This window comes from Natator depressus, chromosome 18 (genome assembly GCF_965152275.1).
Source record: "Natator depressus isolate rNatDep1 chromosome 18, rNatDep2.hap1, whole genome shotgun sequence".
Taxonomy (NCBI): Eukaryota; Metazoa; Chordata; order Testudines; family Cheloniidae; genus Natator; species Natator depressus.
In genome coordinates, this window is record NC_134251.1 from 7,595,287 (window position 1) to 7,618,667 (window position 23,381).

The window sequence follows — 23,381 nt, forward strand, 5'->3', positions numbered from 1 at the left end:
ACCAGTGACAGAAAGTCTGGTAAGGGGATAGAAAGTCTATTGAGGGGGGACACCTGCTTTTATCTGTTTAATATATTTAAAGTGGGGTGGGGGACATTTATGGGCCCCCTAGAGTAGAACCGTTGAAAACACTTTCTAATGAAAAATGTTTTCACTAAAAAGTAGGGTTCTGGCCAAAACAATTTTTCCCCCATGAACAAAATGTTTAGAACAAAACTGTCCAGGTTGGTGTTGAGAAACCAGGGTGCTAGAAAACCAAAGGTGTTTTCTTTTCAGCCACAGGTTTAAATTTAAAAAAACCCCAACTTTCTGTTTTGTAGAAAAAGTTTTGCCAAAAACAATTGGTTCTCTTCAGAGTTTTTCACTGGGGAAGAAAAAATCATTTCCTGACCAGCTATGCACAGAAATAACAGACTCCAGGAGCTCTGCTACCCAGCCCTGCAGCTCACACGAGCAGGCCACGCTGCCTCAAGAGCAGGGGATAGAATCCAGGATTCCTGCTTCTGGCTTTCCCCTTCTCTGGTGCACTAGATCTTAATTCCCTCCCGCTTGCAAGAACGGAACCTGGGGCATCTGGCGTCTAGCCCCCTGTTCTACTGTAGACCACAGACTCTGAAGGGCTAACAATAGAGCCCAGCAGGCCTTCTTCCCCCTGCTCTAACCACTAGGCCACAGTGCAAGAACTAGATCTGCAATTCAGGAGCCCAGCTTCCCTTTTCTTGACCCCAGTCTCTTCCCACAGCTGGGCATGGAACCCAGGAATTCTGTCTCCCAGACTCCCTCCCCCCCCCGCGCTCTAACTGCTAGGCGCCACCCCCCTTAAAGAACACACTTTTTCTAAAATAAAAATAAAGCCCTGGGCTCATTGTGTGAGGCCGGGGAGTGCCGGGCAAGGGCCACCTTTAAGAAACCCCAGTGAGCACACTGGCCCAGTTCGTAACTTCAAATCAAAGGGGCAATTGAACCGATGCATTGAGGAATTCGGGGCTCTTAGCGGCGTGAGTCCGGGGGGGGGGGGGGGTTATTTACCAAACGCTGCAAAGAAGGGGATTAGAACGGAAGCTGCTGGCACAATTTTCACTGGAGCGCCCCGGGGCTCGCTAATCTCTGGCTCTCCGCTACCCGTGCCTGGCTCTCCATCTGCGCGCCTGGCCCGTGCCAGCCACGGGCGCTGACCGGGGAGGCTGAGCCGGGGGAGATCTGTATTTTTTGCAAGCCGGGAAAGGGTTAAGCAGCAGCCGAGGGTGGGGGACGTGGGGAAAGCAGGGGGGAGGGTGATCTCTGCCGTGACTCTCTTGCTGCAATAAATCGGCTTAAAGGACGGGAGCGCAGAAGCCAGGGAGGATTAGAGAAAAGTCTGTCTGATACGCACACGCCGGAGAGGGAGCGGAAGGAGAGCGGAGTGGAGATTTCCTCCAAAACTCGGGCAGCTGATTTGGATTCCTCGGGCAGCCTGCGCGCAACGAGAGACAGAGGCGGGCGCGCCACCCAGGTGCAGCGTCTCCTGCTTGATTCGGGCTCTGCCTCCCTCCCCCCCCCCCTTCGATCCCCTCCTCCTTCCTCTTCCTCCCCCCGCCACCCCGGACTCCAGCGGGCCGCGATGTTTGACCCACGTCGCTGTCCCGTCGTCCCCAACCCTCCCATGCCCCTCTCCGGATCGCCCTGCGGAAGGCTGGGGCGCTTCTGAACCAGATGGAGTTTTTTTTCCGGGGGGCAACATGCGAAAGATGAACTACCTGCTCCTTTGCTTTCTACTTTGGGACCTTCTGGATGCGGTGCTGGGTGAGTGACCCCCCCCCCTTGGGGGGCTTTGATTCCAACCCCGAAAGGAAAGAAGGGGGGGGTCAGATTCCCCAGCTGGTGTAAATCAGCGTGGCTCCAATCAAACCTATGGGCTTGCTGGGGTAAATCGGAGCGAAGTATTTAGCTCCAGTGGAGGATCTGGCCCCCGGCTTAATTTTGTAACGCACTTGCTCTGGCTCTTGGATACTTTCCTGGGTAGTCTCTCTCTGTGCAGCCCTTCCCTTAGGCGAACAGTGTTTTGGTTTCGTTGGGGTTTGCGGGCGAGGGGGGCTGCACGGGGGGGGTGGTTTCGTTGGGGTTTGGGGGGCTGCACGGGAGGGCGGTTTCGTTGGGGTTTGGGGGCGAGGGGGGCTGCACGGGGGGGCTGGTTTCGTTGGGGTTTGGGGGCGAGGGGGGGCTGCACGGGGGGGCTGGTTTCGTTGGGGTTTGGGGGCGAGGGGGGCTGCACGGGGGGGCTGGTTTCGTTGGGGTTTGGGGGCGAGGGGGGGCTGCACGGGGGGGCTGGTTTCGTTGGGGTTTGGGGGGGCTGCACGGGGGGGCTCGTTGGGGTTTTGGGGTGGGGGCGTTGTTTCATGCCAGCCCTTTCCATCCGCTTCGGCTGGCGGGTGCAGAAGGCAGGTCTCTCGCGCTGCCAGTCGCTCCCCGGTGGGAAGAGGAGCGACAATCACGGCGCATTGTGGAGTGCTCGTTACAAATAATAACCCGCCGATTGCGGCTGATGAGCCGGGGGCCGGGGTTCGTCCTGTGCAAACACAACCGCCGCCGCCAACTCTGCGTGCGTGGAAATCAAACCCGCCCGAGTGATTTACAAAGTGGGGGTCGCAGAGAAATAGCTGGTGCGCAGAGCCCGCCACCCAGGGTAGAGGACGGAACCCCAGCAAGGGGAGCTGGCTTTCTGCTCTAGCAACAGCTCCCACTCCGGAGCGGCACCTGTTAGGCGTGTAAACCTCTGGCGAACAATCCGGATTGAGTTCGGCTTAAAGGGATGGGAGCAAAAAGGCTTGGCCTGGGGGCGGGCAATCGGGTCTGAGAGTGGGGCTGGCAGCAGCGCCCCCCTCCCCCTGCAATCCTCCGCCCCTTCACACCCCCTTTTCCTTTCCGCCTAAAAGGAGCAGCGGGGGAGGGGGGAACTAACCGGTGTCAGCCTAGGGCAAGAGGCTTTTAAATCTCAACCAGCCCTTTCCGTGGGCTCAGCTGCCCTGCCACGCTGCGAAGCTTCCTCCTTGGCTCCGGCTGGGAAGGGGGGGGGGGGTCAGGTGGCCGATTTGCCCGCTGCTCGGTCGGGGTGTTTTTTTTTTCTGTTTGTTTTTTTAAAAAAAACAAAACCAGCCCTACGCTGGGGCCGGGGTGTCTGCAATGCGATCGCGGGGAAACGTGCAACCTCTCCTGTGCAATACCCAGCGCCTCGGGGGGGCACGTCCAGTGAGCCCCCAGGCTGAAGGCTATCGTGGTAGCAGGGAAGCAGAACCCTCCCGGCACAGCTGGGAGGGGGGGAAACCAGTCCGGTCCCCCTGGAGCCGCCCGGTCCATAGAGATGCCGGGTCCATGGACCGGAGAATGCGCTTGACAAAGAAGGCTCGTGTGTCCCCTGCCCGGGGTGGCTCGGCCGCTGGGGTGAGCCGGGGGGTGTCTCCTCGCTGGGTTCCTCTGGGGGCCCTGGCAGGACGCTAGGCAGGAGCTGGAGCCTTGCTGGCTCGATGCTGCTCTCCCCGGTGTGTGTCGCCCGGGGGGGGGGGGAGTCGCCCGGGGAGCGCCCCCGGCCCTGCTGGAGATGCGCTTTTGGGGGACACCGGCTGCGGCGATGCTCGCCCAGATCCGAGAGGGGGCGCCCTTGGCAGCCGGCAGAGGCCGCTTCTGGCGCGGGCTGCCAGCCAGCCTGGCTAAGTTTGCAAACTCCGGCGGGACCCGCAAGCGGCTCGGCTGGGTTCACACAGCAACTCGGTCTCCCCCCCCCCCCCGCCCCCGCTGCGCCCCTCTCGGGGCCAGGCCGGCCGCTTTGTTCTGGGAAGAGGGTTTGAATAATAGAAGCCCGGCTGGGCTGGGACCTTCTTCTTTCAAGCGGGCCCCGGGATGGTGAAAATTTAATAGCCAGGAAGCCGTTTCATCTGTCTCCAGCTCGGCGCGGCGCTTCCCAGTGCGGGTGGGGGGCTTGCCCGCTGCCATCGGCCGAGCGAGTCAGCCCAGGCGGCTGGCTGGGCCCGACACTGGAGGGGGCTTTGCAAGGCACGGTGCAGCGTCCCCCTATGGCAAGGCAAGGCGCGGCTAGCGCGTTAGGCAGGACGCCTGGCTGTGCCAGAGGCTGCCTGCATGGCTGGTTTGTTACCTGTGATGCCCAGTGTGTGTAGGGAGGGTGCATTTCCCAGAGCTATGGGGCTGGCCAGACTGGGATACCGCCCCAGTGTAAGCGGGGCACACCTGGCTGGAGCCGGCAGGTGGCCCTGGGGGAGGAGGGGGGCTGGGATCTACTGGCTGCCCGTTGGCTAGGGTAGCATTTGATGCGTGTTACCAAGCACGTCTGCAGCGGTGGTGTAGCCATGTTGGTTCTGGGGCAGGAGGGAGACACGGTGGGCGAAGGGTTTTACTGGAGCAACTTCAGGCTTTGAAGCCTCTGAGCTCTTCAGAGCTGGGGGAGGAAGCCAAGAGGGTCCGAGCTAACTGCGAATACCCGGCGTGCCCAGCTGTACAGGGAAGAAGGGAGAAGCCTGCCCAGCACATCCAGCTGGTAAGCTGAGGCTCCTACCTGGGCCTCACGTCCCAACCCTTCACCGGTGCACTGGGGACGGCAGCGGGGAGGGGAGCCCCATTCCTCTCTGCCACTTGTCCGGCTTCCTTAGCTGTGGTCAAACTGCCTGACCTGGCCTCTTACTCCTGTCCCAACCTACCCTGGAAGATCTGTAGCAACCCAGAGAAATACTTTGACCTCAGCCGGCCCCATTCAGCACTGGGCTGTCACAGCAGGGCCTCCCTTTAACATTACTTGGACCCAGAAGAGGGCAAGCTGGTTTATTTGCTCAGAGCTGAGTTTATTTTGGCTTCTGGTTTGATCTTCTTTTATCCTCCAATGGCCTTTTCCCCGGCTGTGGCCTGCAGACAGTGACCCGGTTCTCACGCCATGAGTGATCTCGCCCTCCACGTACCTCTTCTCTAGCTTTCATGGAAGTCACCTGCAGTCTGGGCTCAGGTGGCTGCGGTCTGATCGGCACTTGGGAGAGGTGAAAGGAAAGTGTCCATCAAAACCTGGCCAGGAGAAGGGAGTTGTGCTTTATTGGGGTTTGGAAAGCACCGGAGAACACCTGGGGGGAAAAGAGGACTGCAGGTTTTCTTTTGTGATGTACTTTACACCCACAAGGAAGGCTGCTGTCAGCTACAGCATCCAAGCGTTACTGGGAGCGAGGTATTTGCTTTCCACCCAGTGTAACGATTGACCCACAGAGGCTGTTTCTTCTTTGCTTAAAGTCCATTTGCTTGGCTCAGCACAGCACAGGGTGGCTCTGTGCCATCTTGGCACTTCCTGGGTTCTGGAGGCTGCCAGGGACTTGCGCAGTCTCTGGTATAATGTAGACCAGGCCCAGGGGCTGCTCTGACTTACCTCACCTGCGGCATCTCTCCAAGGAGCTCCCAGCTGCCCAGTTCAGCCAGAGTGCAGTGCGGACTGGCCACCTCTCCTCCCTCCCCTTCCAGCCACATGGACAGCATGCCACAAGGCCTCCAAGGAGGAGCGGTGTGGGGCTGGTTGCTGGCTTTATACCTCCAGGGAATCTCCCTTGCACTAGGGAGATTCCCTGCTCAGGAGATCCACAGGCATGGTGTTTCCTGTATGCCCAGAGTTGGCGCGTAGGAGCTGCAGTGTTGTCCAGAGTCAGGGTAGGACCCCTCTGCAGCAGTGTAATGGGGGTGTTAAATGCTGCCCCCCACCCCCAGCCCAGGGGAGTGACCAGAGAATGCAGATTTAGTGCCATTTAATACTCGCTTTGTAAGCTCTGAAAGGTGCAGGGCGGGAGAGATTCAGGCCCAGCCAGGGTCCAGTAACTTCTCCAAGAGACACACTCTTAGGCCCCTGCTTTGTATTGGATTGGGGCAGAGAGTGGGACTGGGGCACGCTTTTTCAATGCACTTCTCGGTTATCATTTAGGGACCTTAGCACTGGTGAAAGGTCCGCCGTTATGGTGTCTGAGCACTTCACCATGCCCTGTGAGGGAGGGAAGTGCTAATATCCCTTAGGACATAATAGATGGGGAAACTGAGGCTTAGAGGGACTTGCAGGGAGCTCTAGGCAGAGCTAGGAACTGAACCCAGGTCTCCGGCTAATGACGTAACTGCTGGGCCTCTCTCTTCTGATGCAACAAATTTTAAAAAACCCCAGCAAAGCTAGGCAACTGGTGTGCTGTGAATGCTGTTTGTCATGCTGCTCTCAATCCTCCCAGTTTGCACTGCCCCCATCTGTCTGTACCCACCTACTGTCTCTTCTCTGACACCTTGTCAGCTCATTGGGGCAGGGCTGGCTTTCTGTCATATATTTGTACTGCACCTTGCACAACAGGGCCCGATCCCTGATCTGGCTTCTTGGTGCTACCACAGTACAAACAATAAATAAATGTGTCATTGGGAAGGATCTTGCTTGCAGATTGTGTTTGCCCTGGCTACAAACCATGCTGCACTGAGGCGGTAAAGCCACCTAAGGGCCTCTCTGTTGCCTCTGAGTCTCTTGGCCCAGGATTACAGCCCCAATGGAGCCTCCTAAGTGAAGTAAACTTGACAATCTGGGCTCGTGACTCAGGGGAATGGCTGGAGGCCATGTCAGCCAGCCCCATGTGATGCAGTGGAAATGTCAGTGCAGGATTTTCCTACCTGGAGAAGGAGACCCCAGTGCACATGTGGGTTGCGGTAGGGTGCACCATAGACAAGTGCAGCCGGGAGCCTTGTTTAATGGTTGGGAGCGGAGTGGGGCTGAGATTCGCTCCAGCCCTTCAGAGCATCCTCTGACAGCAGGATGAGAGTTCATAAGCTAGGGGGGAAAAGCAGAAAAGTGTGTCTGTGTGAGAGAGAAAACCATTGAGGCCATCTCTGTGCTGGAGAAAGAGCAGCAATGGCTACAAGGAAACCCTAATCACTTCAGGAGGTAGCATGGTCCCGTGGGACACTAAATTGCGGTCAGGAGACTTGGGGCTTGTCTGCATGAACCCTGAGGGCATGTTGTCATGGACTCACAGGTCGTGCCCACTCTTGGCCCCATGCGGTCCGTGGGGGGAACCCCCTTCAGTGAGACAGCCCTTCTCAGGGGTCCACTCTCTCTTGGGGGTTAAGCCCCTCCACCTCTCGGAGCCGCACCTCTCCGAGCCTTAGCACACCTGTTTCTCGCCGTGGGCCCCCTCAGGGAGTCCACTCGCTCTGGACCCCCAGGGCCTCCTCTCCCAGAGGGAATAATGCAACCCTGTTCTCTAGACTGGAGTGACACTCAGCTGGTGTAAAACCGGAGGAGGGCCGGCTCCAGGCACCCGCTTTCCAAGCCGGTGCTTGGGGCGGCATTCAGAACGGGGCGGCAGTCCGTGTCCCACGGCAGCAATTCGGCGGCAGCTCTGCTGCTCTTCTGGGCGCGGCGGGAATTCGGTGGCAGCCCCAGTGCTGTTTCGGCGGTGGCAATTCAGCAGCTTGGGTATGGAAAATTGGTAGAGCCGCCCCTGAACAGGAGGGTTTATTGAGCGTTTGAACACAGCATAGGAAACTCTCAGGCCTGGCCTCTCTCAGCGCAGGACATCCAAGTCTCCCCCGCATCCAGGTGGGCTCTGCCTGCTCTCTCTCCCCAGCCCAGAGCCTCCCTCCTTCCCAGCTGGGCAGCTGATATCACCAGCCCCAAGCCCCGCCTCTGTCCATTGTCTTCTCTCCAGGTAAACAGGGTCTCCTGGGCTTCTTCTCCCCTCTTCTGTCCTCTGGCCAGAACTGGCTGGTTAGGTCACCGGGTCCTCTCTTCACAGTCCATTGTCCTCCCACTGGCCAGAACCGGCTGCAACTCCTGAGCTGGGCCTCCCAGTCGCTGGGGTATCCATTCTCCAGGCCATTGGCTGGGGTCCCAAGTTCCCTCGCCGGTCCTCTGTAACAAAAGACTCCCTCTCCCATCACCTCGTTAAACCAGTAACACCCAGGGAAACTGAGTCCCGCCCCCCTGCATGCAAACCATTGGAAAACAAGGAAAAAACAAGACAATCCCCCACTTAGTCACACATGTCTACACTAGAAACACTTCAGTGGCACAGCACCACTGTAGTGCCTCAGTGTAGACGCTGACTACAGCGATGGAAGAACCCCTCCTGTCGCTAGTAAATCCACCTCCCCGAGAAGTGGTAGCTAGGTCGTAGAAGAATTCTTCCATCCACCTACTGCTCTCTGCACAAGGGCTTAGGTCAGCTTAACTATGTCTTGTGGGGGTGGGTGAATTTTTCACACCCCCTATTGACATAGGTGGACAGACCTAACTTTCTATTGTAGATCAGCCCTTAGTTTGGAGAGCTGGGGTGTGACTCTACCCCACATTAAGTATCCATGTGGACCTTGCTGTTGCACACTTAAAGTGCCCTAGTTTGCTTTAATCTGCTTCAAAGCAGAGTATATCAAAGTTCACTTGGGAACCAGGTCCACCCGGACACTCCGTGTGCGACAGGTTAGTGCGGGGTAGACTTACACCCAAGCTGGCTGCAAGCTCAGTGTTTGTGCAGACAATCCTGGCTCCAAAACCAGCCTACTCCATGACCCTGGGGCAAGTCACTTTCCCACTCTGTGTCCTGTGTCCCCTCCCACTGTTTGTCTGCCTTGTCTATTTCGATTGGTGGCTCTTCAGGGCAGGGGCTGTCGGTCGCCATCTTTGTGTCCAGCACCTGGCGCAATGGGTCCCTGACCTCAGTTTTGGCCTCTAGGCACTACAAGAATATAAATTAGGGATACCAGACTGAGGCTTGAGAGCTGCAAGTGGCTCTTTAATGTGTCTCCTACCGCTCTTTGCAGCACCTGATCCTAAAACACTGTGTGATTTAATTATTAACGGATCTAAGTTAGTAACCAATTAGGGTGCTTTTACTGTGTTGTTCACCAACTGTAGTTGATATAATAATACTTGGTCAGTCATTTTGCTGTGAGAATAACACACTATAGTAAATGAAACCATGAATTCACACTGCTGCGGCTCTTTGGGTAACGTTGATCACTAATTTGGCTACTGAACCACTGAGGTCTGGGTATCACTGATCTAAACCGTTGTTTTTCTTGTTGCACTTTCAGGTCTGGGATAGATCTGGGGAAATAATTCACTAGGGACAACTTTATTCATTGACTTTTACCTCTTTTTCTGTTTGCAAATTGGTCCCAAACAGAGTGATTTTTGTCTTCATTTGTCCGTTATAATTTCTGCAAATAATTCTCAGCCTATTGATCATTTGCAAGCAAGTCACTCTATTTGATAGTCAACATTTGAGCTGGTTTGATTGGACAGGCCTGGTGTGTGTTTGTCCCCTCCTAGAATGAACACGAGTCTATTAGGCTTCTGAAATCTCTGAAATTCCCTTTGTGTCCATATTCTGCAAGGTTGGCTCAAAATATGCAGTTTCCTCAAACGCTCCTGCCAATAAACTCCTTTTCTTCGGCAGTGTTTGGTGCCCATGGACAGTCTAGCAAAGTCACTTGAACGTCAGAAAGTCATGTACATTCCCGGGAAATATTTGCAGATTGTCACCTCGCTCTGGCCAGGACAGCTGCAGACATGAATACCCTCAAAGGTAGTTAGACTCCTCGCTTCCATCCTAAATACCTTCGAGGGTCTGGGCCAGAGAGCCTAGTCCATGGCTGACCTACATCTTGTGTGATCACCAGTGCAAATATTTACAAAGCGGGTGCAAATTGCTACCATTCTGATGGGGTGGGGTGTTGCGTTGCAGGGCAAGCAATAAGCCGGGAACAAATTGGACAAAACCTTACCTCGTGGATAGCTCTGATTTATGGTGAATTGGTCCTTTGAGCTTATATTTATTCGGGAGCCAGGAATCCCAGACTAATGAGAGAGACCAGCTCTGTTTGTGAGGGTGGAGAGGAATCCGGTAGTCCCAGAGGAGCTGCCGTCTGGCAGGAAAATATACCGCTTAGCCAGTGGGCTCGCTCGTTAACAAGAAGTGATGCAGCAGGCAGAGGTGTAGGGGGGAGATCTGTATGTACAGAGGCCAGCGTTACGTGCCGAGAGGCCGGTGCGTGTCCAGTACTGGAGTGGAGCAGCCTGCCCCCAGCTTGTAACCCCGCTGAGCCCCTCACATCCCCCCAAACTAGGTTCCTCACTTTCTCCAGGTCCACTCAATGAACAGGGCTAAGTAGAAATTCCATGTTCCCCAGGGAATGGGCTCTCCAACCTCCAGTGAGGCTGCCCCTCCCCAGATGCATTCATGCCCCCTCCAGGTACTCCGCTCTGGAGGTCAGGCAGCCTCTACCAGGACTTGCTGGTCGTCTGTGTAGACGCCCTCCTGATCCTGTGGTCCCACTGTCGCTTGCTCTCCCTTCACTCCTGTTAGGTAAGAGTGTCTGCAAGATTTGCGCTGTTGGCACCAACTCCACAGCAGCTGGTCCTGCAGGACCAAAGCTGGGCAACCTGCACCAGTTCTCCATGAACAGGCTCTGCAGGTTCCCAGGCCTTTCTGTCTTGGGGGCAAAGCCCTTCTGCAGCCTTCTGGCCCTGACAGCCTGACACAGGAGAGGTTAATCCTGCAGGAGGGAGGTGTCTCTGAGAAGGTCAAGGATGCTCTCCTGGATCCTCCGAGTCCGGCCATTTCCACTGCGCACTGAAGGGTTTGGTGCGGGAGAGAGAGATTTTTGCCATCCATCCTGGTTAATCCAGCCTTCCACGTGTCCTTTGAGTCCACTCCGAAGTGTCCTGCAGAAAGGTTTGAGACGAGCCTGGCTGGCTGTACTTTAAAGGGCCAGACTTCAGCTCCCCAATATGGGGCTGGGTCAGTGGAACCGAGGAGAAGATCCTGGCTCTTGAGTACTGTGGCTGCTACCGACCAGCTGCAGAGTCTCTGCCAACAGCAGCCGTGCAGCAAAGAGAGGAGAGGGGCCCGTAAAAGCCTTTGGGGAGCATATTCATGTGGGGCAGCTCCTGTACTGGCAGTTCTTGGGGACAGGGACCCTTCCCCATTGATCCCCTGTCCCATGGAGTCAGAAGACCTCCTCCACACATACCTCCTTGGCAGGGAACTCCTCATGGGACGGGGCAATCCAGCCCAGACTTCTCTGCCATCCTGATGCCACCCTCTGGCACCAGCTGGCTGGATGCTTGCAAGCCCGGAGTGACCTGAGAGTCTGTGGCCATTCGCGGATAGCACAGAGGCATTTCTAGGATGAGAGAGGGCAGTGGGGCAGTGCTGGGTCCCAGGGGTCCCAGCCCTGCCTCTACTTTCCAAAGGCTGCAGGCTGAGAGGGGCGAGCGGCCTGAGCGCGGGCAGCATGGGGATACACAGCCTGTGCACGTACATCCCGGTTGGCTTGCACGAGCCAGTTGTGCTGTTCCCTAGCCCCAGGACTATCCGTGTGTATCTGTAGCGGCCGAGCCGGAATATTTCTCTTCTGCAATTCCTTCTCTTGATCTGCAGCCACCTTATTTAAAAAAGATCTTCCCCGGGGAGCGACGTTGCAAAGAGTGTGTTTGTATGCGTGTGCAGAGAAAGCACCCTCCCTTCCCTGCATGCCTTGCTCCATAATCTCCCATTGGTGTGTGCCCCGTTTACTACCCCGTCCCCTTTCCTCAAACAACTCCCCTTGTCAGTCACCGAGGACACTCTGCCTCCAGTTGACAAACGTTCCCATTCGAGTATCTTCCTTGGCATGACAATCTAGCTGCATGTTGCCAAAACGGAGAAGGGGGCCAGAGCCACCGGGCCCCTGTCAGAAGTGGTTACAGTCCATCAAGCATCTGCTTGAGCTATGGCTTCTTTGTATCGTTTGGGGGCTTTCTCCCGTGACCGTTTGTCACACGCTGTCCACTTCCGAGTTGGCGGCAGGTTGCTGCAGTGCAAAGCGTGTGTCTCTCTCTCGACTCCCTTCTCCTAGGATTAGGCCCCACGTTTCCTTATCGCCTTTAATGGAAAGTCTTTTAGCACTCGGAGGAAATGCCTTGTAGTTTGGACACTGGGACAGGAAGTTCCTCCTTGTTTCTGTCTCCCCTCTGTCGTGTGGGTTGCTCTGCCAACTCCCCCTTGGTGTGAACCTCCCAAGTGCCCCCAGCTTTGTGCCTAATTCCTGGTCCCCAGTTCTGTGTTTGGTGACCGTCTACCTGGTATTTGCATCCTGCACTGCAGCTAGGTAGTCAGGCAAGATGAAGTTTCAGTGTAGATGTAGAGCTTGGGAAATATGCCCTCCCTCCCCCCAGCTCTGAAGATTCATGCCAATAGAAACCACCAACTCACCGTGCAGATATGGAGGGAAAGGGTTCCCCAGTATAAAATATTCATACAGAATCATGTTGGTTTGGTGGGAAGAGAGAATGTTGCCAGTCCAGCCATGGATATCTCTTCGGGTGAGTATTCAGACTAGAAATGTTTCCACACCTATCCAGAAAGCTTGAAACATCAGAGTTACCTCAGAAGGGGAATTGGGGCCTAAGTGACATGCCTAAAATCACACATTAGGTCTGTGGCAGAGCAGAGACTTGCACCCCTGTCTCCCAAGACCTAGGCTAGTGCTCTAAGTACATGGTCCAGTCTTCATAGGAATATGTAGTGGTCTAGCTTGTTTATTGATCCACTCTTCCCAGGGTCCAGTTCTTGGCCCTGTGTTGTATTGAGAACTGGCCTGGAATTGCAAACTATCACTTACGCTGCTTCTCCAGAGCAGCCTGTTTTTTCTTTTACATAAGAATGAATCATAGAATATCAGGGTTGGAAGGGACCTCAGGACGTCATCTAGTCCCACCCCCTGCTCAAAGCAGGACCAATCCCCAACTAAATCATCCCAGCCAGGGCTTTGTCAAGCCTGACCTTAAAAACTTCTAAGGAAGGAGATTCCACCACCTCCCTAGGTAACGCATTCCAGTGTTTCACCACCCTCCTAGTGAAAAAGTTTTTCCTAATACCCAACCTAAACCTCCCCCACTGAAACTTGAGACCATTACTCCTTGTTCTGTCATCTGCTACCACTGAGAACAGTCTAGATCCATCCTCTTTGGACCAATGGTCCATCTAGCCCAGTGTCCTGTCTTCCAACAGTGGCCAATGCCAGGTGCCCCAGAAGGAATGAACAGAACAGGTCATCATCAAGGGATCCATCCCCTGTCGCCCATTCCAAGCAAACAGAGGCTGTCTATTGTTGCTGATTTTTATAATCCCATCCTCCTCACCAGTTTTCTGTTCTGTTTCATGGCATAAAGAGAAGTTAGATAAAAAATATAAAAACTCTTGCTGGAGAGTTGCAATGTAACCCTACTTTATTTCTGAGAATTCAAAACAATAACGCACAAGAAGCCAGAGAGAGACAAAGCAGGCTGCTCCTAAAGTCAGCAAGGCTGACAACTCATCCCTCCCGCCCCTTACTGTTCCTCAGGCACTTTCCCGTGACTCCGTTCATGCTCTTTGCTACAAAGACACCTAGAAACCTCCCCGCCCAGCTCTTGAAGCGATAGCTTGCAATTCCAATGCAGTCCTCAATACACCCCACCCACTCCCCGCCCCCGAACAGATGTCGGACCGCTGCGTGACATGGCCCTGCACTGTTAGCCAGCTGCTGAGCTCTGTCCCGGCAGCAGCAGCCCACAGCCAGGTGAAAGTGCTCCCTGCACCATGTGTTTGTAGCGTAATCCTCTGAAGTGCTTTTTGAGGCTTATGAGATGTGCTCTGCGAATCGATTAACAATGATGGATTTGAAGTTGAGGGTGAGGGGTAGCCCGAGACTGCACCGATCCAGCTGTTCTGCGGCACCCTGCCCCACCAATCCAGCTGCTGGCAAGCAGAAGCGCAGCTGGCACAGGGTGCGTTACACTCCAATGGCAGGCAGGGAATGCAGCGCTGCGTGATAGGGATGGCATCAGACAGGCCGGGAAGCTGAGCTGGGGGGCGGGGACGTGGGAGGGTGTGCGTAATAAACGATGGTGTGTTGAAAAATTCACACCCTGCTCTTTCTGCAAACTTTATTACACCAAAACAACAGAAGTTCTAAACCTTCCCTCCCTTCGCCAGCCCTTGTGTGGAGCATGTTGTGGCCAGGAAGGGATATTTTAAAAAGAGGGGTTTTTTGTGTTGACGAGCATTGTTTCTCTAAGATCCTTGCAGGGAGGAGGACAAAGACACAACTGGGGGTTCCCATCCACGCAGACTCTGTCTCCTGAACCTCAGAAGTGTGTGTGGGGCGGGAGGGGGGGGGATTGAATAGCAGGTGGATGTGAAAGGGTTAATGGTGGCCGGGATTATGGGAGTTTAGGAGACCTGTTTCTGCTAATCTGATCAATCCCGTGGGAAGAGATGGTGGTGGTTTAGAAGCGTTTCAGGGGAATAACCCCCCCCCCACACACACACACACACATTCAGATAAGAAGGGTACTGATGATGATGATGTTGGGGGAAGGGATTATCCCCAAATATTAATGGTCAGATTGTATCTGCCCTTTACCATGGTGGAGTGGTAATAACTTTTGCCCCAAACAAATTTCTTATCTGTTTTGCCACCCAGCCACCCCCCAATGCTGATTGGATTCAGGCAAAGCCGGGGCGCTCACTGACTTTATGAAAGCTCAGTTGGGCTGTAGCTTTGCCAATCCCAGGGCTGGTTTGTCTCTAGACACCTTTTTAGCCAGATTCCCTCCACCCTCGAGTTCAGAGTGGGTACCAAGTTGGGGTGCGTCGTTCTGATTTTGGACCCTCTGGGGGATTGTTTTCAGATGAACCGATGGAAATTAGGCATCCAAGTCTCATTGAAAGTCAAACTCCTGGGTATGTCTTTGAAATCCTCCCCCACATCCCTAAGGATTTTGCTACGTGCTCTGGACTCTAGCAGTTGGGTACAAAAGGAGCTGCAGGATCTCTCTACCGTGCAAGGTCTTGTTTACTTGGTCCTGCCACAGTGCAGGGGGCTGGACTTGACGTCTCAAGATCCCTTCCAGTCCTATGATTCTATGGCCGGGTCTACACTTTAAACTTACATCGGTGTAACTATGTCGCTCAGGGATATGAAAGATCCACAGCCCTGAGTCACACAGTCATACTGACCTAACTCCCAGTGTAGACAGTGCTATGTCAATGGGAGGGCTTCTCCTGTCAACTCTGCTACCGCCTCTCACAGAGGTGGATTTACTACGCTGATGGAAGAACCTCAGTGAAGTGCTGCAGTGAACCCGCACCAGGGCAGTGTTTGTAAGTGTGGACCTGCCCTATGAAAACTTCCAGGACTAATACCATGAGAATGGACCATGCAGCAGTGGTCAATTACAAGTTCCATTTTTGCCAGTGTAGATGTAATCCACTGGTGGGTGGGTGTGTTAGTTACAGGTCCTCCTCTGTGCTGATCCCCAATGAATATGAGTTAGTACACACACACACACACACACACACACACACACACACACACACACACACACACGCTACAAAGCCTTAGCTCTTTAACTTGAGCTGTAGCAGCTCATGTGTTTGGCTCTGGAAGTCCCAGTTCAGTCCCGGGTGTGGTAGATAAGATGGTGGCTGTCGCATAAACACAGCTCCTGTCAGGTGAGATTCTGATCTCCGCTCTACCTGTGTAAAGGTGCGGTAGCTCCATGGATTTCAGCAGAGTTACTCCTGGATGGAGCTGGTTGAAAATGGAAGCTTCTGTTCTGCAGGGAATTCTGAGACTTACGAACCTGGTTTTGTCCCAAATTACCACAAAAAGTCAAAAGCTGTGAATTCCTTGCGAAGTGAACTACTCCGAAAATATCTCATTTGTCAAAATGTTTCCTTTCAACTTGGGTTTTTCTGTGCAATAATTAATTAATTATAATTAATAAATAGTGAAACCATCTGAAATTTCATTCCAGTGAAAATGTTGACAATATGTTCCTGCAAGATGTTGAGACTTCATCACACCAGCATGGTGGTGGTTAAAGTTAATATCGGAACTGGGTCCCCATTCTGCTGGATGCTGAGCTAACATATGCGATGATTTGGTCACTGCCCAGAGGAGCTGACAAACTAAGAAGTCCCTGGATTTTTTCATTGCACATCAAGGGATCTTTAATTTCCACCTCTGTTTGTCGTCACAGCTGGTGAGAGACAGTGTGGCCGAGTGGATCGTGCATGGAAGTGAACTCTGGCTTCTATTCCTGGCTCATCTGCTAGGTGAACTTGGGCAAATCACTTCCCCTCTCGTGCCTTGGTTTCCCCATCTGTAAAATGGGGGCGCTAATGCAGCGTGCCTACAGTAGGAGTTTGTGCGGCTGCAGTGTGCGTATAGGAGGGGGTTGTACGGATGCAGCTACATCCACACAACCCGCTCCTATACGCACACTGCAGCAAATATCCCTAATCTAGACAAACCCATGGTTTGTGATTTATACGGAAGCCAGCCAAGGGATGAAATAATAATACTTAGCACTTGTATAGCCTTTACCAAGGCAGAAGGTTTCGACAGTTTCGACAAGCTGAAACTGATCGGAGGCAGAGCAACAGTAGCACCTTAGGTAAACTGAAAAGGGGGCACTCGGCCTAATGCTGTGTGCCCTACGCAAATGGGGATCGGCCGCTTTCTAGACCCAGGAGCGCTGGGAATGAATCGCAGCTTTGCCTGTGAGGAAGGATGGGAGCATCCACCAGGGATGGGTCTAAATGCAGAGTTTTGGGTGGAGAGAGTACCGCATTAATTCAGCGAGGTACCTCCTTGTGCCTACCTCTGATATAAAAGCCAAGCAGATTGGTTTTGGCTTCAGCAGCGCTGTAGCAAAGCCTCAGTGCAGAAGGCCCAGGAAAACGCTTGGCGTGGGGGGTACAAGTGCACGTGAGAGCCCCTTTTTGGAGGATGGGGGACAGTGCTGGTGCAAGTCTTGCCTTGCAAACCTCCAGGCTTGCAAATCACCCGAGGAGAGCGGTGCTGGGAGGATCAGCTGAGCTGTCTGTTTTTGTTCCCTTGCCAAGTTGCTCTCTTTGCCCTTTTGTTTGCTTTTTGCTGAGACACTTGCAGTGCTGATGGGGTTTGTTTTTAACTAATGACTGGAGCTTACATTATCTCCTTGGCATTATCTCCTTCCCGCTTTCTCGGCTCCTTCCTAAAATAAACCGTCAATCACGGGCTTGTTTTCAGCTCTGGGCTTTGACCACGTTTCAGCGCTGGGCTTTGACCATCTTTGGGATGCGGATTCATTGCACGAGCACAGAGGGCCGGAGCACTCTTAGCAAAGTGCAAGGACAATATCCAAATGCAAAGCTTTTCCTCCATGGAATTATTGTTCTTGCCAACCATATATTTATAAGAACAATAGCTGGAAGCAGGCACTGGACCTATAATAACCAGGTGATTAAACTCCAACTGGTGGCCAGTACCAGACATCAGAGAAAGATCTGGGAAGAAAGTGTTGGATAATCTCTGTTGCCCCGCTCAGCAGAACAGGAACTGTGAGGGAGGGGGCCGGGACATGGCTTGTGGGGCTCTAGTGGGTAAGGAGAAGATAGAGGGGAGTGATTTTCAGCCATCTCTTTGTACGTGTAATAGCTTTATTTATGTTAGAGTGGTGCCCAGACACCACAGCCAAGATTAGGTCTGCATCGTGTCCGGTGCTGTACGTACACGAGTGACGATCCCTGACCTGAAGAGCTCACAGTCTGCACAGACAGGGGAGGTGATCTGCTGAAGGTCATGCCCCGGGCCAGTAGCAGAGCCAGGAACAGACCCGCCATCTCTTGACTCCTGGTTCAGGGCTGTGCCCAGCAGCACACACACGCATCCTGACTCTCTCTCCATTCTCTCTCCAAGCTGGGGCCCTGGCAACTTGAGTTTCTCTTGGGAATTTCATTCCCTGGAGCCCTTGGTGGAGCTCCATGTGGCTGAGAAAAGGGGGGTGTTTCCTCGTAAAGGGGGGCTCCTTTTGAAATGAATCTTTTACCTGGGCAATCTGCAGGGCTGGATTAAGGCATAAATTAACTAAGCTACAGTTTAGGGCCTCGCAATATGAGGGGCCTCTAAAAAAGAAATCTGACTCCATTTCAAATGTTATCAAAATCAGTTGATAGAAGATTCTCTCTAAATATAGCCATTTTAGTTCAAATATGACAAAAATATACACAACTGGCTACACAAATAACCTTACCCTTCACAAATTGTTCATTATTGACAGGCGGGAGGCCAGGGCTGAGAAAAAATATGATGATTGCACTTGTAAAATCAGTATTTCTACGAATAAGTCTGCTATAGGTCTCCTAAGGCAGCCTTTTGTTGGCCAGCTGCTACTGGTAAAGTTCGGACTGTGCCTTCAGATCTTATTTCAACAAATAAATAATCTCACTGCCGATAAACCCGGGAAAAATGGGAGCTCGGCGACGGCCGTGTCGTGAAACAATCCTGCCAAGCTCGTGCTCGTACGGGACTCGTCCGAGGAGTGACGTCACGTATCGCATCCCTCGTGGCGGGTAATAGCCAGAGGGGCGCCGTCTTTTGTTTACGGTCCAGCACACTCAGTCGTATAGTGCCTTCCCTCCTGTTTTTCTTTGTTTTTTAAGGGTCCGTGTGATCTTTCCTCTTCCGATCTGTTCCTACGGACAATTGTGTGTGTTAGTGCGCACGCCGCTTTCTGCTCCATGCGCTGTCTGTGCTTCACGGGATTGAGTTCGCAGGTGGTCGTCTTATGGACGTGGGTCGAGTGGATCTTGAGGAGGATGAATTTGTCTTGGCTTCCCTCCACCAGTTTCGGGAGGCTTCACAACTTTTTGCAACTTCGCCTTTTGTATATATGCAGATATAAAGCTTTCATGTTTATATATTCAACATCCTTTCTGTGAAAACAACAATAATAAAATCATTTTTTTTTATGATATGTCTTACACTTGACATAGTGTATGGCCTCAGATTGTCATAATCCAGCCCAGGCGACCCAGTGGCACCGCTCTGCTGCAGTTACACCCTCTCTTCTAGTCCTCCCCCCACCCACCAAGTCACCTCTGTCCGATTTAACGGCTCCAAACAGAGGATCGAATCCTGCTCCCATCAAAGTCAATGGCATCAGGATTTGACCTTCTGTTAGGAATAGCGGTGATAGAACAAGGGCATTGTCCAGGATGCATTGGAAAAATCCACCAGTATATCCAGAGCGTTCAGGTCAGCACCAGGCCAGCAATCGCTCTTCCACCACCATAGTAACTGTACTGGGCTCCCCCAAGTGCTCCTCTGGAGAAGCCCCCATCTGGGCTGCAGCAGTGATGTAACGTACTGCATGCTTTCCTAGCCAGAGCATCCCGTTGCCTCCCCTCCCTTATTACTGCCAAATCCTGACGCTCCTTACACCAGCTATGCTCCTGTTGGATCCCATCAAAGTTTTGCCTGTGTTGGGGCGAAATAAAAATGAAGGGACTTTGTGAGCTGACCTACCGGGATTAGCCAGAGCGGCCCAGAAACTGGGCTTCCCATTCCGCAAGAAATTGTGAAATTTAAAAAAAAAAAAAAATCATTCAGAAACCATGAAAAATGAATTTTTGGGATTTCCCGCAGAACAGGAATTCCAAAACTTTTTATTTAGAAAAAGCTGAAGCGATGGGTTTTAGTTTTGACCTTTCTGAAACTTTTTTTCAGGCTCAGGCAGGGAGCTGGGCAGCTCAGGGATCCTGGGAACTCCGACTGCATGGTAGACCACATGGTGTTGTGTCCCAGAGCCAGGACTCTGGGAGCCTTAGCTGTCAAGGTGCCTGGGACCCTGGTCTCCCCAGCAGCCCGCCAGGTGGGCTGGTGCAGAGCTGGGTGGGTGAGCTGGCTGGAAACCCAGGCACGTTTTGGAATCTGCATAACAGGAGGGGTTTTCTCGGAGGATAGCCTAACTTCTGTGGGAAATTCATCAAAACCTGCACATTACCATAGATTGTTTAGATTTGATAAATCGGCCTTTTCTGATGGGGAAACTGTTCTACTGGAAAACTTCCAGCCAGTTCTATTATGAATGTATATTTCTATAGCACCGTAGGAGCGCTTGGTGCTTTGGATTCTAAGGCCAGATCCAGGCCTTGCAGAATTTACAGTCTCAGAGTCTAATTTTGCTTGCCTTGTCCACTAGAGTTCTTCCCATTGACATCAGTGAGGATTTGGCTCTTTACTGGAGAGATGACGACTGCTTTGTGTGGCTGATGTAAATGTAGAGCAACGGCTATATCTTTACATTTACATGGTTAGGCCAGATAATTACACTCTGCTACTCCAGATGCATCGCGGTGATGTCTCCTTCATATTTGTGAATCGGGCATTGAGTTGTTATATGTTCCATGGCCTGTTCTGGATGACCCCTGTCGCACACTGGAGAGTCTTTAATTTTCCATTTGTGCAGTATTTATCCCCATCTGCCACGGTTTGTGTGGATACAGTTGAGGGTTGCCCGTGAGTAGAGAGACATGAGGCAGGTGAAAGAGAGGGAAGAGGGCATAGCTCTAAGGTGATGCGATCGGGTCGCTGTGCTGTGTGTCTTGTTTGATCCAAGGATTTTACAGGACATGTATATTTCTGTCTTTATTCTACCTCGAGCTGAATTCTAGGATGACGAGGGGAGGCGTGGGAAGGGACATGGATGGATAGCGGTGGACGGCTGACCCAAAGAGTGGAGGCCAAACATTTCAGATGCACTGAGGGCCCCCAGCTGAGCTGAAGCCGTGAGGCACCCAGGTTTGAAAACTTGCCCTGAGGGTTTTATGGCACCTGGTCTGCTGAATGGGGAGAAGACGATTGTGTTTTGCAGTATGGCTGCACTGCATCTGATGAAAAGGTCTACAGGCTCCTCCAAGCAGGACTTGCGCTAATGGGCTAAAAATAGCTGTGGGGATGTTGTTTTTGAGGCTGTGGCCTGGGCTCTCTTGAGCCAAACCCTCCCACACACCGAACTCCCGGGCTTGAAAGCCCAAGCTCCAGCATGAGAGCTCCAGTGGGAGGCTGACCTGCCATTAGAGGCTTCAACCTAGAGCAGGGTCCCATTGTGCTGTGTGGTGTACGCCGTAGGAGACGGCCCTTGTCCCCAAAGAGCTTGCCCTCTACATGCAGGAGACGAAGGATTATGAGCCCCATTTTGCAGATGGGAAATTGAGGCACAGACAAAGTGGCTTGGCCGAGGCTCTTCACAGAACTAGGAATTGAACCCAGCTCATCAGAATCCTGCTTCACTGCATCAACCACAGTAATAATCATCCCTAGCTCCTGTCTAGTGACTTGCATCAGTAGGTCTCAAAGTGCTGTACAATGGAGGTTAATATGATTCTCTATTCTACAGAGGGGGAAACTGAGGCACAGGGAAGGGACGTGACGTGCATAAGGCTGCCTAGCAGGCAATAGACTGCAGGTCTCCTCAGTCACAGTCTGGTGCTCTATCTGCAAGGCCACAAGACCAACTTTCCTGTCCAATGCTCTTCCTTTGGGATCCCGTGCGGGCACAGAGGAGGGGGTTGCGTCTGCCGTGGCCTGACAGGCTCCGCTCCCCAATGGCACATGGTTTGAGGAGCACTGTCTCCCAGCAGCACATGGAGCTGCCAGTCTGTTCTGATACCGAAGACAGCATGCTTTGTTTATCCTGGAGAGAGAAGCAAGACTCCATCTGTGAAAACCTCATCAGCTGAAAGGGAAGGAGTCTCTGAGGGCCGAGTGTCTTTAGAAATGTACCAGGGGGCCAGGGATTTGGTTGCTGTTCTGACCAAGTGTCGATATATAATTTACAGTTTTATAATTTGTGTTGAACAGAATACCTGAGAGGGGGCGGCGGGAGAAGATTAGCAATCGTTATTCCATCCCTCCCCTCCCCTTTCCTCTCCTCACACAGAGATGAATGCAAGAGCTATCAAATCCCAGGAAGCTGGGAACATGAGCTGTGTGGAGGAGCTGTGGGGCCAGGTCTAATCTGCATATTAATTTCCATACATTTGGTTTCTTTGGATCAGCAAATGCACCCAACTGCAGGCCCTGATCTGAAGCTCATGGAAGCGGATGGGACAGAACCTGCTCAGGCCCCTGTGTCTCTCACCTGGCAGGTCACGGGGATGGAGCGGCTGGCTGCTCTTTGTACGTCCCGTGGGTTGGGGCTGGCCTGGACTCTGCAGGATCTGGTCAGCACCCTGGGGCCCCGTTGATTTAACTAGGATTTGAGGGCATTTCAGAATCTTGCAGGGCCTGATCGAAAGCCTGTTGAAGTTGCTGGAAGTCTTATGGCTTCACTGGGCTTTGGATCCGGCCCTAAAGGAGCAGAAAGTGTGGAAGAAGGGCCGTTGCCGCGGGGTGAGACCGGCCTTTTGAGATTGGGTTTTACTTTGTCTTGGCTATGGGTTCAATCTGTGCTGCCTAGCCCACAGGAGCTAATCATGGGTCCAGCTTCCTTAGCCTCTGACACCATGCTGGTTACCGTGGCACCAGAACCCCTGCCCTGGACTGGGAGCCATCCGCTCCTTGCTGCGGTCTCATCTCTCTGAGCTACGTTCTCTGCGTGTTCCTCACCGCAGCATCCAGACGCAGCTCTCCAGCACCATTCCGCTGCTTTCTGACACCGCCCCCACACCCCACTCCGCTTCATGAGAGCTCCGCCCTGGCCTGGGTCTGATCCACTTTGAGAGTTACTGCCGGGACTTGGAAGGAAACCGAGTCCAGGACCAGGATTCTGACCTCAAGGACTCCGGTGGCTGAGCAGCATTGAGACCTAGAGAGGTCTCCGTCTGTGCTCCTGGAAGGTCCCTCGAGGCTGGATCCAGGGTTTGTGGGGTGGGGAAGGTTCAGCAGCTTGTCCTAAAGTGACGAGCGATTCTAGGGAGCCCTGTGTTCCAGGGTCCCAACCTGAGACACTCTAAAGAAGCCTGATCTCCAGAGAGCGGGTGCTCAGCGTTTCCCGATGATCCCAGGCCCTTTGCAGTGCCTCAGACTGGAAATGCAGCACCCAGAATCCCCAGTCACTTATGGAGAATCTAGGCCTTTTCATAATGAGGGAAAACCCAGGGGGCAGCAGTGGGGGAGCCTGTGTGTGTGATGAAGGTGGGACTCCATTGCATCCCAAGGGAAAGGGGGACATGACAGCACCACGGCCTTTTTCCCAACCTCGTCCACTCCCGGTGTGTGATCCTGGCCTGAAATGGCATCTCAGTTCAGTCTGTTAAATGCGCCCACACACACAGAGGGCTGTTTTGGGAAGGGAACCCTTTCGAGAGCAAGAATCCTGCTGGGGAGGGAGGGCGACATCTCCAGCTGGAGATATAGCCTAGTGTCTAATGATGCACCCCAGGCTGCTCTGTGATGAGGGTTGCAGGGGGAGGAAGCTCCAGCCAGAAGGTAGATATGGCCAGATTATGAGTGCTCCCTTCACGCTGGAGATTGTGTTTGAGCAAAGGAAGCCAGGATTCTTACTTCCTGTGAAAGGGGCTATTTAGGCTGGTAATTATTTG

At 53.1% G+C, this 23,381-nt stretch overlaps 1 protein-coding gene across 1 annotated transcript in view; it reads left to right on the plus strand.

Annotated features, from left to right (window-relative positions):
- The first annotated feature begins 1,598 nt into the window (after positions 1–1,598).
- IGSF21 (immunoglobin superfamily member 21) overlaps positions 1,599–23,381 on the plus strand; it is a 259,896-nt gene continuing 238,113 nt past the window's right edge. Inside the window, exon 1 of the mRNA XM_074975095.1 lies at positions 1,599–1,782. Coding sequence (XP_074831196.1) covers positions 1,719–1,782 — 64 coding nt within the window. The 5' untranslated portion in view covers positions 1,599–1,718. The remainder of the gene's footprint in view (positions 1,783–23,381) is intronic.